The sequence below is a fragment of the Chiloscyllium plagiosum genome, unplaced genomic scaffold (genome assembly GCF_037043375.1).
Source record: "Chiloscyllium plagiosum isolate Xiang-an unplaced genomic scaffold, Cpla_swu_hap1 HiC_scaffold_2, whole genome shotgun sequence".
NCBI lineage: Eukaryota > Metazoa > Chordata > Chondrichthyes > Orectolobiformes > Hemiscylliidae > Chiloscyllium > Chiloscyllium plagiosum.
This window is the reverse complement of record NW_028270140.1, coordinates 102,782,435-102,800,112: the sequence shown is the minus strand read 5'-3', so window position 1 is coordinate 102,800,112 and position 17,678 is coordinate 102,782,435. Positions and strand designations below refer to the sequence as shown.

At 40.8% G+C, this 17,678-nt stretch overlaps 2 protein-coding genes across 10 annotated transcripts in view; one reads left to right on the top strand and one right to left on the bottom strand.

Annotated features, from left to right (window-relative positions):
* Positions 1-8,597, bottom strand: part of kiaa0825 (KIAA0825 ortholog) — a 423,025-nt gene extending 414,428 nt beyond the window's left edge. For 6 of the 7 annotated variants that reach the window (XM_087999252.1, XM_087999265.1, XM_087999256.1 and 3 more), the window contains exon 1: positions 8,491-8,597. The gene's annotated coding sequence lies outside the window, so the exon portion shown is untranslated. The remainder of the gene's footprint in view (positions 1-8,490) is intronic. The other variant, XM_087999246.1, reaches the window with a different exon arrangement.
* Positions 8,598-8,832: 235 nt separating this feature from the next.
* The window catches only part of slf1 (SMC5/6 complex localization factor 1), a 64,835-nt gene continuing 55,989 nt past the window's right edge, over positions 8,833-17,678 (top strand). Inside the window, exons 1-3 of one of the 3 annotated variants that reach the window (XM_087999228.1) lie at positions 8,950-8,968; positions 11,927-12,040; positions 15,330-15,443. In XM_087999228.1, the coding sequence (XP_087855354.1) occupies positions 15,330-15,443 (114 nt within the window). In that variant the 5' untranslated portion in view covers positions 8,950-8,968; positions 11,927-12,040. Of the gene's footprint in view, positions 8,969-11,926; positions 12,041-15,327; positions 15,444-17,678 lie in introns of those variants that run through there. The other 2 variants (XM_087999235.1, XM_087999239.1) reach the window with 2 other exon arrangements.

The following is a 17,678-nucleotide window of genomic DNA, read 5'->3' as shown; positions in this document are numbered from 1 at the left end:
TGTGTACAGTTCTGAAATCCAAATTATAGGAGGGATTTGGTTACACTGTAAAAGGATGCAAAGGAGATTTACAGGATTTTGCCTGTGCTGGAGAACTTTATTAAGATATATCGGATAAACTGGGGTTGTTTTCCTTGGGGCAGAGGAGATCGAGGGAGGACATGATTGAGATGTATAAAGTTATGAGGGGCACAGACAGGGTGGACAGTCTTTCCCACTGGCAGCAGATCAATGACTAGCACAGACTCAATATAGTAAAGGGCCTTTCTCTGGGCTGAAGACCTACATGACTCTAATTGTAAGAATGATATTTATCCAGAATTGAGTCTGTGCTATTGAAATTGTTAGGAAATACATTGAAACTTTGTTTTGAGGTTTGTTTTAGAAACTACCATCAAGTTGTGTTTGTTTCTTTCGCCTTTTGTGATTTTTCTCTGTTCTGTAGGGCAGCTGTATCCTCAATGAATGATTCAGTAACTAACCATCACCTTGACCAACTGCAAGAAATTAAACATATGATAAATCAAGCCATAATTTGTTCTGGGATCCAAGTTGTCCAGTATTAATACCAGCTCGAACTCTAACTCTTTGGACAGTTTGTTCAAAACCATGGAATCTTGTGGCGTTATTCTGAGTCCATACCTGGGATCTCACAATTTCTGTCATCTTTCATAACCAATGTTACTGGTCCAAAGCCAGGCTGTAACATAAATTTGGCTGTCTGGAATTATAACAAGGTCATGTCTGCTGATAACACATATTTTGTGCATTATCCTTCCACAAAATAAACATGATGTGGAGGTGCGTGCGTTGAACTGTGGTGGACAAAGTTAAAAATCTCACAACACCAGGTCATAGTCCAACAGGTTTGTTTTGAAGTACAAGCTTTGGGATTGCTGCTCCTTCATCAGGTAGCTAGTGGAGCAGGATCATAGGACACAGAATTTATAGCAAAAGATCATAGTGTCATACAACTGATGCGATATATTGAAGAAACCGAGATTGCAGTTAACTCTTCCATCTTTTAGAATGGGTTTCAAGTTTTGATTCATTAATATGCAAATCCCAGAACTTCTTTCAAGGCACATTCCCGAGATAACTGAAGGTTTTATATTAAAAAAAAAGGTGACATCTCAGCTCAGGCAATGCATTAAAAGGTAGTGAGGTTAGAGTGTGTATGTGTTCCAATATTGAATCAGGCTCGTTCTATCTCCTAAGTAGGAATTTACAAAATGTCACATGGATTGACTGCCTATAGATTGAGTTTTTGAACAAAATAGAATGTATCTGCAAATACAATTCTGCAATTGCAACTTCACCCCATAGACTTGCATGCGTGCGTGCATGCAACTCTTCCAAGATGTCAGCAACGATCCCAATAAGACAACCGACAAACCATAACACAGTTGTTAGAGAGATTTGGATGCCTCTGGAGGGCTGCTGCCCTGGGCTTGACATGTAGCTCAAACCGTCAAGAAATGTGTAAATGCCAGATTCATCAGCCGCACTGAAGGTTGAGCAAACTATCATTCGATCAAAAAGCAATGTCATCCATGCTCTCAAAACCAATTGCAACATAGTCATCAAACCAGCAGATAAAGGAGGAGCCACTGTCATTCAGAATAGAACGGACTACTGCAAAGAAGTGCACCGACAACTGAACAACCAGGAACACTACAGGCAACTACCAACCGATCTGATCAAAGAACACACCTGTGAACTAAACAGATTGATCAAGGCTTTTGATCCAGGAGACAGTGAGGTCTGCAGGTGCTGGAGGTCAGAGTCGACAGTGTGTTGCTGGAAAAGCACAGCAGGTCAGGCAGCATCCGAGAAGCAGGAAAATCGATGTTTCGGGCTGAGCCTTTCATCAGGAAAAGGCTTTTGATCAGTCCTTCAGAGTTCCCTACACACTCTCATCCTACATAATTTTCACATAGGGGACATCTACTGCTTTCCAAAGATACACAAAGCCAAGATATGTGAATGTCCCATCATGACAGGCAGTAGAACCCTGTGTGAGAACCTCCCTGGCTATGTCGAGGCCATCTTGAAACCCATTGTACAGGGGATCCCCAGCTTTTGTCATGACACTGCAGATTTCTTACAGAAACTCAGCGCCCACACACCAGTCGAACCAGGAACATTCCTCGTCTCAATGGGTGTTTCAGCACTCTACATCAACATCCCCCACAACGATGGCATTCCTGCAACAGCCTCAGTACTCAACAGCAACAACTGACAATCTCCAGGCGCCATACGACAATTCATCTGATTCACCCACGACCATAACATCTTCACCTTTCACAACCAGTTCTTCATCTAGACACACAGAACAGCCATGGGGACCAAATTTGCACCCCAATATGCCAACATTTTCATTCACAAATTCAAACAAGACTTCTTTGTTGCATAGGACCTCCAACCAGCACTTTTCACCAGATATATTGACTACATTTTCTTCCTTTGAACCAATGGTGAGGAATCACTGAAATAGCTACACAGTGCTATCAACAGGTTTCATCCCACCATCAGAATTACCATGAACTAAGCTTTAGTATCTGTATCATTCGTGGACACATGCATCTCCATCAAGGACAGGCACCTCCGTATCTCACTCTACCAAAAACCCAAGGATAAACTTACAAAGCAGCACTTCTCTAGCTTCCACCCTAAACATAACTTGAAAAAATGGTGCCTGACAACAAACTAGCTCTCAATGCAGGCAAAACCAAGGAACTCATTATTGACTTTTGGCAGGATGTTACTCATGCCCCCTTACACATTAACAGCACAAGAGGTGGAACGAGTGGAGAGTGTCAAGCTCCTGGGAATGGTCATCCACAACAAGCTTTCTTGGACTCATGTGGACACACCGGTTACAAAGGCCCAACAACACCTCTTCTTCCTCAGGCAACTGAGAAAATTAGGCATGATGGCAAATACCCTTGCCAACTTTTATAGGTGCACCATGGAGAGAATTCTGTCTGAATGTACCACTACCTGGTATGGCAACTGTACCATTCAAAACTGGAGACAGTTACTGAGAGTGGTCAACTCGGCCCGGTCAATCATAAAGGCCAACCTCCCATCTATAGAATCCATCTACCAGACCCGCTGTCAAGGAAAGGCCGCCAGCATTCTCAAAGATCCATCCCACCCTGGCAATGTTTTTCTACAACCTCTACCATCGGGGAGAAGGTACAGAAGCCTGAACACATGCACCAGCCAGTTTCAAAATAGTTTCTTACAAATGCTACACGAAGGATAGAAAGGGAGGCAAGAGAGGAGGGGGGAGTGGCATTTTTGATAAGGGATAGCATTACAGCTGTGCTGAGGGAGGATATTCCTGGAAATACAACCAGGGAAGTTATTTGGGTGGAAGTGAGAAATAAGAAAGGGATGATCACCCTATTGGGATTGTATTATAGACTCCCTAATAGTCAGAGGGAAATTGAGAAACAAACTTGTAAGGAGATCTCAGTTATCTGTAAGAATAATAGGGTGGTTATGATAGGGGAATTTAACTTTCCAAACATAGACTGGGACTGCCATAGTGTTAAGGGTTTAGATGGAGAGGAATTTGTTAAGTGTGTACAAGAACATTTTCTGATTAAGTATGTGGATGTACCTTCTACAGAATGTGCAAACCTTGACCTACTCTTGGGAAATAAGGCAGGGCAGGTGACTGAGGTGTCAGTGGGGGAGCACTTTGGGGCCAGCGACTGTAATTCTATGAGATTTAAAATAGTGATGGAACAGGATGGACCAGATCTAAAAGTTAAAATTCAAAATTGGAGAAAGGCCAATTTTGATGGTATTAGGCAAGAACTTTCGAAAGCTGATTGGGGATAGATGTTCACAGGTAAAGGGACGGCTAGAAAATGGGAAGCCTTCAGAAATGAGATTACGAGAATCCAGAGAAAGTATATTCCTGTTAAGATGAAAGGAAAGGCTGGTAGATATACGGAATGCTGGATGACTAAAGAAATTGAAGGTTTGGTATAAAAAAAGGAAGCATATGTAAGGTATAGACAGGATATTCGAGTGAATCCTTAGAAGTGTATAAAGGAAGTAGGAGTATACTTAAGAGGGAAATCAAGAGAGCAAAAAGGGGACATGAGATAGCTTTGGCAAATGGAATTAAGGAGAATCCAAAGGGTTTTTACAAATACATTAAGAACAAAAGGGTAACTAGGGAGAGAATAGGGCCCCACAAAGATCAGCAAGGCAACCTTTGTATGGAGCCGCAGAAAATGGGGGAAATACTAAACGAGTATTTTGCATCTGTATTTACTGTGGAAAAGGATTTGAAAGATATTGATTGTAGGGAAATCGATGGTGACATCTTGCAAACTGTCCAGATTACAGAGGAGGGTGTTCTGGATGTCTTGAAACAGGTAAAGGTGGAAAAATCCCTAGGACTCTGTGGGAAGCTAGAGAAGTGATTGTTGGGCCTCTTGCTGAGATATTTGTATCATCGATAGTCACAGGTGAGGTGCTGGAGGACTGGAGGTTAGCTAACGTGGTGCCACTGTATAAGGGTGGTAAGGACAAGCCAAGGAACTATAGACCAGTGAGCCTGACCTCTGTGGTGTGCAAGTTGTTGGAGAGAATCCTGAGGGACAGGATGTACATGTATTCAGAAAGGCAAGGACTGATTGGGGATCGTCAACATGGCTTTATACATGGGAAATCATGTCTCACAAACTTGATTGAGATTTTTGAAGAAGTAACAAAGACGATTGATGAGAGCAGAGTGGTAGATGTGATCTATATAGACTTCAGTAAAGCGTTCGACAAGGTTCCCCATAGGAGACTGATTAGCAAGGTTAGATCTCATGGAATAAAGGGAGAATTAGCCATTTGGATACACAACTGGCTCAAAGATAGAAGACAGAGGGTGGTGGTGGAGGGTTGTTTTTCAGACTGGAGGCCTGTGACCAGTGGAGTGCCACAAGGATCAGTGCTGGGTCCTCCACTTTTTGTCATGATTTGCAAGCATTAGAGGTACAGTTAGTAAGTTTGCAGAATGCACCAAAGTTGGGAGGTGTAGTGGACAGCGAAGAGGGTTACCTCAGATTACAGCAGGATCTTGAATGGTGGGCCAATGGGCTGAGAAGTGGCAGATGGAGTTTAATTCAGATAAATGAAAGATGCTGCATTTTGGGAAAGCAAATCTTAGCAGAACTTATCCTCTTCATGGTAAGGTCCAAGGGAGTGTTGCTGAACAAAGAGACCTTGGAGTGCAGGTTCATAGCTCATTGAAAGTGGAGTTGCAGGTAGATAGGATAGTGAAGGCGGCGTTTGGTATGCTTTCTTTTATTGATCAGAGTATTGAGTACACGAGTTGGGAGGTCATGTTGCGGCTGTACAGGACATGGGTTAGGCCACTGTTGGAATATTGCATGCAATTCTGGTCTCCTTCCTACCGGAAAGATGTTGTGAAACTTGAAAGGGTTCAGAAAAGATTTACAAGGATGTTGCCAGGGTTGGATGATTTGAGCTATAGCGAGAGGTTAAATAGGCTGTGGCTGTTTTCCCTGGAGTGTCGGAGGCTGAGGGGTGCCCTTATAGAGGTTTATAAAATCATGAGGGCATGGATAGGATAAATAGACAAAGTCTTTCCCTGGGGTGGGGGAGTCCAGAACTAGAGGGCATAGTTTTAGGGTGAGAGTGGAAAGATATAAAAGAGACCGAAGAGGCAACTTTTTCACTCAGAGGGTGGTACGAATGAGCTGCGAGAGGAAGTAGTGGATGCGAGTACAATTGCAACATTCAAAAGGCATCTGGATGGGTATATAAATTGGAAGGGTTTGGAGGGATACGGGCCAGGTGCTCGCAGGTGGGACTAGATTGGATTGGAATATCTGGTTGGCATGGACGAGTTGGACCGAAGGATCTGTTTCCGTGCTGTACAGCTCTATGACTCTAAGTCTCAACTATTCTGTGATATGACTGATCGCCTGTTTGCTATTATATTGTCAAATAATTTTCCACTAAGCAGTACTTCACACAACATGGCTTCTAATTCTTTTAATCAGAATTTATGTTCACAGGCACAAGAAAATCAGCCTGCATTGAAGTTTCATAAACTGCTGAGCATAACCATTAGTCAGCAGATAGCTTTTCATTTAGCAGGAAATTGTACCAGGGATTTATGCCAATAACTACATCTATTTCATGTAATTTAATTGTTTTGAAGGCTTTTTCCTAATCAGTCAATCAAAACCCAGTTGTTTTTTTCAAAACAAGTGACAGTCAAAAAAGAATACTGAGCCAAGTCAATGACTTTCAATGTAGCATATGAGAAATAAGAAGATATAAAAACAAGTACAATTGAATAGCCATTGAAGTAAAACCAAATATGCTTATTCAATTTAATTTCTAAATAACATTTTGTGGAAATTGCAAATTTTGAAATTTCGTATTCAAATCAAATCATTCCTGCCCTTAACAAGTGTGATCATTCCACAGCATGAAATGCAGCTTAAAAAGTCAATAACTTAATTATTTTGACAAATCATTCAAACACAACTTTGTCAGCCATTCTTGAATTAGTACCCTGAAGTTTACAGTAAATGCCCCACTTCTATTTCTGAATGAAAAATAAGCATCGACTCAACCAATAAATAGAATGTTAAATGACAAAACTAATAAATTTATCACTCCGATTTTGTAACATCACAGTTACCTCCATTCTGACCAAGCTTGTCATACCTACGCAAGTTAATTTGAAAAACAACTCAACTTAGCCTGTTTCCTCATCCTTTCCTATTACCCTGCTATTTTCCCTTTTAAGGTGTGTTGTATTATGTCTCACAGCATAGTGTACTTTTAAGAGATAAAATGATACATTATGACAGCATCACTGAATCATTGCATGTAATTTTTCCATCTTGTGCCACTTGAAGGATGACATACTAATATAAGGGTGCAAATGATTTGAACCAATGAGGACAATATTTGTATATATCAGCAACTGTAATAAACATCCATCAAATCATTCAATATTACATATCACATCTAGTTCTTATATTGCAGGAGTTCAAACAAACCCATCAGGTGCATATACCCCACTAGATGCAAAAGCCCGCAACACATGGCAAATAAAGATGCTGATCCAATTCCCTTTTGAAAGCACAATTGAATTTGCTGCCATCACACTTTTAAGAAGTGAAAGGTACCATTCACGCATCACATACAGAAGTCTTCCAAAATTACTGTTGATTCTATTGTCAATATTAAGAAGAAAGTGTTGGACGTCTTGAAAATACATGAAGGTAGATAAGTCCCCAGGGCTTTATTGGATCTACCTCAGGAGCTTGATGGGCCTTTGACAGAAATCTTTGTATCCAGAGTTTTGCAGCAAAAGATTATTGCCCGCAACAGTGGAATAAAGGAAATAAGATGAACATATAGCCAGAAATGTATGTGAGTGGAAAATTTAGAGGTTTTAAATTCAACTGCAATTGAAGGAAGGAAGGAGGGTGAAGGCTATAAAGAGATTTGAACACAAGCAAAGAGAATTTTAGAAACAGGTACAAATACAGAAAATGCAAGAGTCGGTCCAGCAGCATCTGTGGAGAGAAATAATTCTGAAAAAGTCATGCTAGACTTGAAACATTAACTATTTCTCTCCACAGATGCTGAGTTTCTCCCGCATTGTGTTTGTTTCATATTTTCAACATCCTAAATATTTTGTTTTTAATTTTAAAAGAAAAGGTGTTGCTGAAAATAAATCGAATGCAGAACCAACTACATGGGATTTGCTGCTGAGTTAGGATTTGGGAAATAGAGTTTTGGATGAGCTCATATTTACATCAGGTAGAATGTTGGAATGAACAAATTTGCATCCAATGTCATGATAATGATTTCAGCAGAAGCTTAATTTTGGACAGCAAAATTCAACTGTCAATCGAGAGTATTGTTTCAGTTTGTTCTACCGTGTTCAAAGCTTAGGGAAACCTAGATAATCTTAAAAACAAACATAACGCAAATTGCGAACGACCTTGCGTTAGGTATTAGATAATAAAATAGACCAAATGCCAAAATAAATGGTCACCTCCGCCGTTGAAAAATAATCCAGCTTTGTTTGTAAATAACAAAAGACCACATGCACGATCTGTCCATTCATAGGTCTGAATTGATTCGTAAAGATTATCACAGCAACAGCCAAAACATCGCCACGCAGTTTGTCAAATAAAAGCAAAATACTGCGGATGCTGAAAATCGGACACAAATAGAGAGAATGAAGAACAGTCATGTTGGACTCGAAACGTTAACTCAATTTCTCTCTCCACAAATGCTACTCAACCTGCTGAGTTTCTCCATCATTCTCCGTTTGTGCTGCAACTGACGCTCAGTAAATCGAAACAGCACCAACCCTTGGAGGGCCTCGTTAATGCTACGCAATAAACTGTCATGAAGAGAAGTGAAAATAAAATGGTAGACATTCTTTGAATTTACAATACGGATTTTCTTGCTTACATGTGATGGCGTACCGTTCTCCTCGATTCCGACCTCTCCACTTAGCCGGCCTGTTTACAACCCTATCGCCCGGAGACGTACAAGACAGCGTCAGTGCTAGACGCTGGACAGCACGTGACCGGGCTGTACTACCCTCGGAGCCGGGGCGGGGAGGGTACGAGTGCGTTGGAGGTAGGTATTAAAAACAAGTCCAATGGAAAATACAAATGCCTCAAATCACTCGTACTTACTAGGGCTAGCTGCAATTTAAGAGTGTATTCTGTTTTATTCTCAAAATGTTGTATGAGTGAATTTGTTATCAATATGTAAAGTAGTCGAGACGACGGGAATTGTTGGCGGTTTCGCTCGGAACAGCCAGTTTAAATCTGCGCGCGAGGTCACGTTCCTGAGCGCGTTCCTGTAGCGTCGGTTGTTCATTCGCTCCCGGGTTTCCAATGATCAGTGCAACTTGTTCTCTACGTGGGTCCGAGAAGTTCAGGTAACCGTTTTTCGGTGTGAACATGCGAGTGACTTGTAAACATAGAGATAACGTTGCCCAGAGTTTTGTAGATTTCCTTCCGCAAATATTCAGTTAGCTTGGAATTTATTTTCTTTTAAATTTTCTGCAGTTTAAGGCAAGGGGAGTATACTTCCTTTCCTACTTCGCCAAATTCCTCAGTCACGGGCTCCATCCATCTCTTTAACAAGTGTGAGAAGTTTAAGGAGATTGTAAGCTTGGTGTCTTATTTGTCCCTGTGATGAGCTTCTGAACGCATCAGTGCTATCATGAACGGTCTTTTCCTACTTTGAACGTATTTACTTGGCTGCCGCTGGCACAGTTCGTCTGAAACTGCCACCTGTGCTTTTCTCATCGCTTGACTCTTCTGAAAGAACAGAACAGAAAAACAACGATCCCTCAAACTATTTCGCCTCTCTGTATGATCATTCCTGATCATCTGCTTTACCTCATTATTCCTGCCCGCTGTCGTTGATTCCCGAGTAGAGCAAAAAAAATACGAGCCTTAAGTAAACTGATTTTTAAAAAAATGTATCCGTTAACCCTGGAAATACATGGTGTCAAAACTTTCCACTCATCAGCGAAGATACATATGGACTAATGTGAAGCGTTGCATTTTAGTAAGACAGCCTTGCACAGTTAGTGGTATTGCCGAAGGAAATGTCGAACTGAGAAACCTGGGGGTGCTTGTACACAGTTCCTTGAACGTGGCGTCACAGCAGTTTGTGTAAGGGTGCTGAGTACAAGAGTTGGGACATTTGTAACTTTACAAGACAGTGTACATTTAGAATACTACTTACAATTTAGTCACCTTGCTGTAGGAGGGGTGTTATTAAACTGTAAAGGGTACACGAAATTCCGAGAGGAAGGATGTTGTGAAACTTGAAAGGACTCAAAGATTTATAAGGATGTTACCAGGATTGGGAAGAAGTGAGGGCTGGAGATCAGAGTTGAAAACTGTGGTGCTTGAAAAGTCAGACAGCATCTGAGGAGAAAGACAAGTCGGTGTTTTAAGCAAAAAGTAACAGAGGATTGATGAGGGCAAAGCGGTGGACGTGAACGATATGGACTTCAGTAAGGTGTTTGACAAGGTTCCTCATAGGAGACTGGTCAGCAAAGTTAAATCTCATGGAATACAAGGAGAACTCGCCATTTGGATACAAAACTGGCTCAAAAGTAGAAGACAGAGGGTGGTGGTGGAGGAGGGTTGTTTTTCACACTGGAGGCCTGTGACCAGTGGAGTGCCACAAGAATCAGTGCTGGGTCCTCTACTTTTCGTCACCTTTTTGTAAATTGTTTGGATGTGAATATAGGAAGTATATTTAGTAAGTTTGCAGATGACACCAAAATTAGAGGTGGGGTGGACAGCAATTAACTCAATACAGTGGGATCTTGATCAGATGAGCTAATGGGCTGAGGACTGGCAGATGGAATTTAATTTAGATAAATGTGAGGTGCTGCATTTTGGGAAAGCAAACATTAGCAGGACTTATACGCTTAATGGTAATGGCCTAGGGAGTGTTGCTGAACAAAGAGACCTTGGAGTGCAGCTTCATAGCTCCTTGAAAGTGGAGTTGCATCGAGGTACAATAGTGGAGAAGGTGTTTAGTATGCTTTCCTCTAATGGTCAGAGTATTGAATTTAGGAGTTGGGAGGTCATGTTGTGGTTTACAGGATATTGCTTAGGCCACTTTTGGAATATTGTGTGCATTTCTGATCTCCCTCCTATCGGAAGGATATTATGAAACTTGAAAGGGTTCAGAAAAGATTTATAAGGATGTTTCCAGGGTTGGAGAATTTGAGCTATAAGGAGGTTGAATAGGTTGGGGCTGTTTTCCCTGGAGTGTCAGAGGCTGAGGCGTGACCTTTGTTGCGGTTTATAATATCATGAGGGGCATGGATAGGGTAAACAGATGACAAAGCCTTCTTCCTGGGTTGTGGGAGTCCAGAACTAGCAGGCATCGGGTGAGGGGAAAAATATATAAGGGACCTAAGGAGCAACCTTTTTACGCAGAGGGTGGTGTGTGTATGGAATGAGCTGCTAGAGGAAGTGGTGGAGGCTGATACAATTGGAACATTTAAAAGGAATCTGGATAGATGAGAAGAGTTTAGAGGGATATGGGCCAAGTGCTGGCAAAGTTAGAATATCTAGTTGGCACAGATGAGTTGGACTGAAGGGTCTGTTTCCATGCTGTATGTTTTTGACTCTACAACTCTAAAAGATTTACGTGGATGTTACCAAGGCTGGAAGGTTTGAGTTGTAAAGAGAGGCTGGAACATTCCTCCTTGGAGTGTAAGAGGATGAGGAAGTAACCTTTTATAGAGGATTATAAAATCATAAGGAGCATACCTTAGGTGAAGTCTTTTTCCCAAGGTTGAGGAGTGCAAAACTAGAATGCGCAGGTCTACAGTGAGATAGGAAGTATTTTAAAAGGAACCTGAAAGGCAGCAAGCTGCCAGAGGAAGTGGAAGAAAAGAGTATAATTGCAACATTTTTAAAAGACATTTGCTATTCATGTAATTTTTCAAAACCTTTGAGAGAGATGGGCCAACTGCTGGCAAATGGGACTAGTTTAGTTTGGGAAACCTGGTCGACATAGACAAGTTGGGCCAAAGGATCTGTTTCCATGCTGCATAACCCTAAGACATCACTGAAATCTTCACCTCAGTCCTAAATAATTGAGCTCCCTTATCCTGATATTATGCCTCTTGTTTTATATGCCTCTGCCAGGCGCAATAATTATTGATGTCTATCCTATTCACCTTTTTTGGGATCTTTGAATCTTTCAATAAAATTACTTTAATATTCTATAAATGCTCGAAGTATGGTTCCAATTTACTCGACTTCTCACTATTGGATGACTCATTTGTTCCATGCACTAAACAAAGGTGAAAGTAAAAGCATGGAGCTGCTCTCTCATTGGTGATTTTTTTTTTTAGCCTGAGAATCCTGAGCCTCTAGTGAGGGCAGAGATTGAGAAGGAGAGCCCTTCATGATGATCTCAGCCACACTGTTGGCAACTGCTTTGCAAACTGGTTATCCAACCAACTGAGGTAACTGACTTTTGACTGAACAAGTAAACTTTTAATGTCAGAGTTGAGACTGTGGTACTGGAAAAGCACAGCAGGTCAGGTGGAGGGGAGAATGAAACAGCCACCACTGACAAAGGAAGTCAAGAAATGTACCAAAGGAAAAGAGAGAGCCTATAAAGTGGCCAAGAGCACTGGGAAATCAGAAGATTAGGAAGACTACAAAAACAAACAGGATAACAAAGAAAGAGATCTGGAAGGACAGGATCAAATATGAAGGTAGGCTAGCCAGTTCTATTAGAAATGATTGTAAAATTTCTTTCAATACATAAGAAACAAACGAGAGGCAAAGGTAGATATTGGGCCACTCTAAATTGATGCAGGTAGGCTAGTGCTTGGAGACAAGGAAATAGCTGAAGAACTTAATAAATACTTTGCGTCAGTCTTCACAGTGGACGACAAGTAATATTGCAACAAATAAGGAAAGTGAGAGTTGAGTATGGTAGCCATTACAAAAGAAAAAGTGCTAAAACTTGATGAATCCCCTGGCCCTGATGGGCTCCATCCTAGAGTTCTGAAAGAGGTGGCTGAGGAAATAGTGGAGGCATTGGTTGTGATCTTTCAAAAGTCACAGGAGTCAGGGAAAATTGCTGTTGTAACCCTCTTCTTCCTGAAAGGATCAGGACAGAAGATGGAAAATTATAGGCCGATTAGCCTAACCTCGGTTGTTGGTAAAATTGGTAGAATCCATCATTAAGGATGAGATTTCTAAATTCTTGGAAGTGCAAGTTCGGATTAGAACAATTCACCATGGATTTAGTTGGGGGAGGTCATGCCTGACAAACCTGATTATAATTGTTTGACGAGGGAACAAGTAAGTTAACATCCACTGGGTTTCCATGGTCTATCTACCTAGATTTTAAAAAGGCCTTTGATAAGGTGCCTCATGGGAGGCTGCTGAGTATGGTGGGGGCCCGTGGTGTTCGAGGTGAGCCACTGGCACGGATTGAGGATTGGCTGTCTAACAAAAAGCAGAGTTGGGATAAAAAAAGTTATTTTTCAAAATGGCAGCTGGTGAGAAGTGGTGTCCCACAGGGTTCAGCACTGGGGCCGCAGCTGTTCACTTTATATATTAATGATCTGGATGAAGGGACTGGTGACATTCTGGCGAAGTTTGATGATACGAAGTTAGGTGGGCAGGCAAGTAGTACTGAGGAAGTGGGGAGGCTGCAGAAAGATGCAGACAGTTTAGGGGAGTGGTTCTGGAAATGGCTGATGAAATTCGACATGAGCAAATGCAAGGTCTTGCACTTTGGGGAAAAAAATAATACAGGCATGGACTATTTTCTAAACAGTGAAAAAGTTCATAAATGGACCAAAGTACAAAGGGATCTGGGAGTGCTCGTCCAGGATTCTCAAAAGGTTAACTTGCTGGTTGTGATTAAGAAAGTGAATGTAATATCATTTATCTCGAGGGTTGGAATAAAAAAGCAGCAATGTGCTTCTGAGACTTTGTAGAGTTCTAGTTTGGACCCATTTAGAATACTGTGTCCAATTTTGGGCTCACACCTCAGGAAGGACATACTGTATGTGCCTCCCATGAGGCACCTTATCAAAGGCCTTTTTAAAATCTAGGTAGAAGTATGTTCACATCCAAATCATTTATATAAATGACGAAAAGTAGTGGATCCAGCCCTGATCCTTGTGGCACTCCACTGATCATAGGTTTCTAGTTGAGAAGTAATCCTCCAGCACCACTCTCTGTCTTCTACCTTTGTGCCAGTTCTGTATTCAAATGGCTAGTTCTCCCGAGATTCCATGAGATCTAATCTTGCTAGCCAATCTCTCTCAGGGAACCTTGTCGAACGCCTTACTGAAGTCCATATAGATCACATCTACTGCTGTGCTCTCAACAATCCTCTGAGTTTTTTGAAGAAGAAATAATAATCAAGTTCATGAGGCATGATTTCCCACATTCAAAGCCATGTTCACTGTCCCTAATCAGTCTGTGCTTTCCCAAATACTTGTAAATCCTGTCCCTCAGGATTCCCTCCAAGAACTTGCCCATCACTGAGCTCATGCTCACCAGTCTATAGTTTCCTACTTTGTCCTTACTATCTTTTCTTAAATAGTGGCACCACATTAGTGAACCTCCAGTCTTCCGGCACCTCTCACGTGACTGTCGATGACACAAATATCTCAGCAAGGGACCCAGCAATCACTTCCCTGGCTTCCCACAGAGTTCTCTGGTACACCTTATCAGATCTTGGGAATTTATCCACCTCTATGCATTTCAAGACATCCAGCACCACTACCTCTGAACAGGTAAATTTTAGAAAATATCTACCATGAGAACTTCAGCAATGATGTTCTGGAGTTGAGATGATTGACCTCCAACAACCACAACAGCCTTCCATTGTGCTAGAAAAACATTTTTCCCCAAAATTCCCATTGACTTCAGTTTTCCTAAGGTTCCTTGATACGGTACGCTGTTGTCTGCTGCAATGAAATCAGGAGCAGTCACTCTTGGCTTGCCTCTGTATTTCAGCTTTTTTGTCTATGTTTGAAGCTGTAATGAGACTGGGAGGCACGTCGCCCTGGCAAAACCCAAATTGATCATCAGTCAGCAGGTTATTGTTAAGTAGGTGCTTCTCAGTGGCACTGTCGATGACCCCTTCTATTACTTGCTGATTGTTTACATTCAATAATTAACTGAGTACGATTTGACCCCTTCCTTGTGCATAGGACATAAGTGGGCAGTTTCCCATATTGTTCAATAGATGGCTGAGTTGTACCTGTACCGGAAGAACTTGACTCGGAGTGAGCTAGTTCTGGAGCATAGCCTTAAACTATTGTCAATGCCCACAGCCTTTGCGGTATCAAATGCCTTCAGCATTTCTCAATCATGTGGAATTAATTGAATTGGTTGAAGGCTAGAATCTGTGTTGCAGGGGACTTCTGAATGACATTCACCATCCACTTGGTACTTCTGGCCAAAAACTGATTAAAAAATGTTTTATCCTGTTTCTCCCCAACCTCCAATATTTTTAAGGATCAGGATATTTATGGAACCTCTACCAGCTTATTGTTTAATTGTCCACCACAATTTACAATTGAATGTGGTGAGCTTATGGAGCTTAAATCTGGTCCCTAGTTCTGAAATTGCTCCTAAAACTTTCCGATTTGTGCAAAACCAGAGTAGTCGGATTTTCTGTACGTTTGAATTATTTTAATATGTCCCTCTCCATCCAGACACATTTGCATTAAAAATAAATGTGAGCTTGTCACTACTAATTATACTTTTCTTACACAGATGGCTGGGCTACCACAGAATCCTATTATACAGTTAACTGGTTTCAAACATTTTGAGAAAAGGGCCCTTGTTGAATTGCTTAGTCAACTTGACTGCATTTACTTTTGTGAGCAGGTAAGTCCGAAGTGATGAGAGCAAATGGTATTGGAAGCATGTGTTTTTAGCTGATTTTTTTCTTCGTCAAATGTTTTTGTTCTTTCTTTCTTTCTTTCTTTCTTGACCTCTTAGTTTCAATTAGCTCAAAATAGCTATCTACACACCATCCATGTTTAATATTCAACTTATGAAAGTCAAGTTTATTCAAATCACTTGGTCCTTGTGTTTCGAAAGTCTTCAAATCTGATTAATTTCTTTGCTAAATTTCAAATGTTGCATTCAATTTGTGCACAATGGAGTTTCACACGTACAAATTAAGTGGATAATTAATTTATTTATTCTTAATACTTACTGAGGAAAGTTGAGAGCAATTGGAAAATCTCTTTGAATAGACCAGAGAACCATTCTTACATTGATCTAGTGCCCCTTTACTGATTATGTCCATGTCTCATAACTGGATATCTCCAATGCAGCTTTTCCTTATCTTTGCATGATGTGTTAACCTGGATTATGTGCTACTACCCTACAATCGGGATTAACCTCTCAAATGTCGAGCTAATGAGTGTTAGTGTTGCTAATTAAGCAGAGCAAACATTTGGAGAAGTTAGAGTAGATTCTAAACACAGCTGTAATGGTATGTCTTCAGATGTGTTTTTGAAAGAGTTGTGAATAGTGGCGCCAAATGATTTTTTTCTCTTGAAACTGTTTCATAACCTATCTAGTTAACTTGTTCAAAATGTTATTACACGCCTCTGGAACAGATGGAACTTTAACCCAGGCCTCTTTATTCAAAAATACGGATACTATCATTGTACTACAAGAGACTTATTTCCTTTTCTGAGGATGTGGGCACCACTAGGTATTTTGACCGTGAGCTATAGGAGCAGAAGTAAGTCATTCTGGTAATCAAGTCCATCTTGCCATTTGATTAGATCGTAGCTAAGCTGAGACACCTCAACTCCTTTCCTACCATATCCCCTTATAACTTGTGATTCACTCGCTGATTAAAGATCTGTCTATCTTAGCCTTGAGTATATTTAACGATTCAGCCTCAACAATCCTCTATGCTTATTTGCTACCCCTTATCTATGTGCCCTTGAACTGGCTTGTGAGGGCCATTTCAGAAAGCATTTGGGAGTCAACTGCGTTGCTGAGAGTTTGCAATCACATGTGGCCAAACCGGGTAAGGACAGCAATTTTATTCCCTAAAGGACACTGAGGAACTGGACTTGTGCATCAGTTGATAGTAGTTGTCATAGTCACCATTACTAAATCTAATTTTATAGTCTTTTAAATTCCACCAGTTGCCAGAGTTTTAATCTGGCCATTTAGTTAGGAGTTCACCATTCTATACTACTGTTCTAATGTGTCTATTAATGCTGCAGTAGTGAAAGTGTAAAACTGTGGAGAATGGATTTTAATTCAGGAAAGTGTAATATCATCTTTAACACAGATTGGATAGATCAGGGTTTTTTCTAAATATTGAAGTAGTGGAGGTCCAAAGAGACTTGAAGACCATGAACAAAGATTATTGACATGAAGAGTAGATACAGAAAATATGCACAAAAGGTAATGGAACTTTTGACTTTGTATCAAAGGAATGGGCATGATGCTTCAATAATGCAAAATCCTCACTGCACCACATTTTAGTAAGTATACTGGTTTGGCGACAGTGCAGTCTGTATTTAGCAATATGATGCCTGGGCTAAGGACTAAATTATGTGGGAAGATTACAAAAAACTAAGGTTATATTCACAAGAATCTATGTTTATGTTTAAGTTTAAGGGATGATTTAATTGAACTTCTCAAGTCTTAAGTGTTAAAGATATGGGAAGCCTAGGACCAAAGGACAAAGTCAAATTTGAGCCAGGTTTTTCGGGATCGAAGTTCAGTAACTCCACAAAGGATAACAGAAGCTCAAAACTCTCTCTCTCTTATTTAATTGGCAATCGATATTGGGTTATTTAACTTAGATTTGAAGATTGGTTCACAAAAATCGACAAAAGATATTTAGAGACATGGCACAATGAAGACCATAGCTACACTGCATGGGGTTCCTGATTAGCAAACATCCAACTTAAAATGCAATCCCATACAGGAGCCTAATTTTAAAGATCCAGCATGCAATCTTTTGCTATCTTTGTGAGTGGTTATTTGATATTGTCCTGCATTCCATAATGACTTGCATACAAAACAACTTGCAAATGGACTCAAGAATGAAACTTTGGCAAATGAAATAAAGGAAGTGCCAGT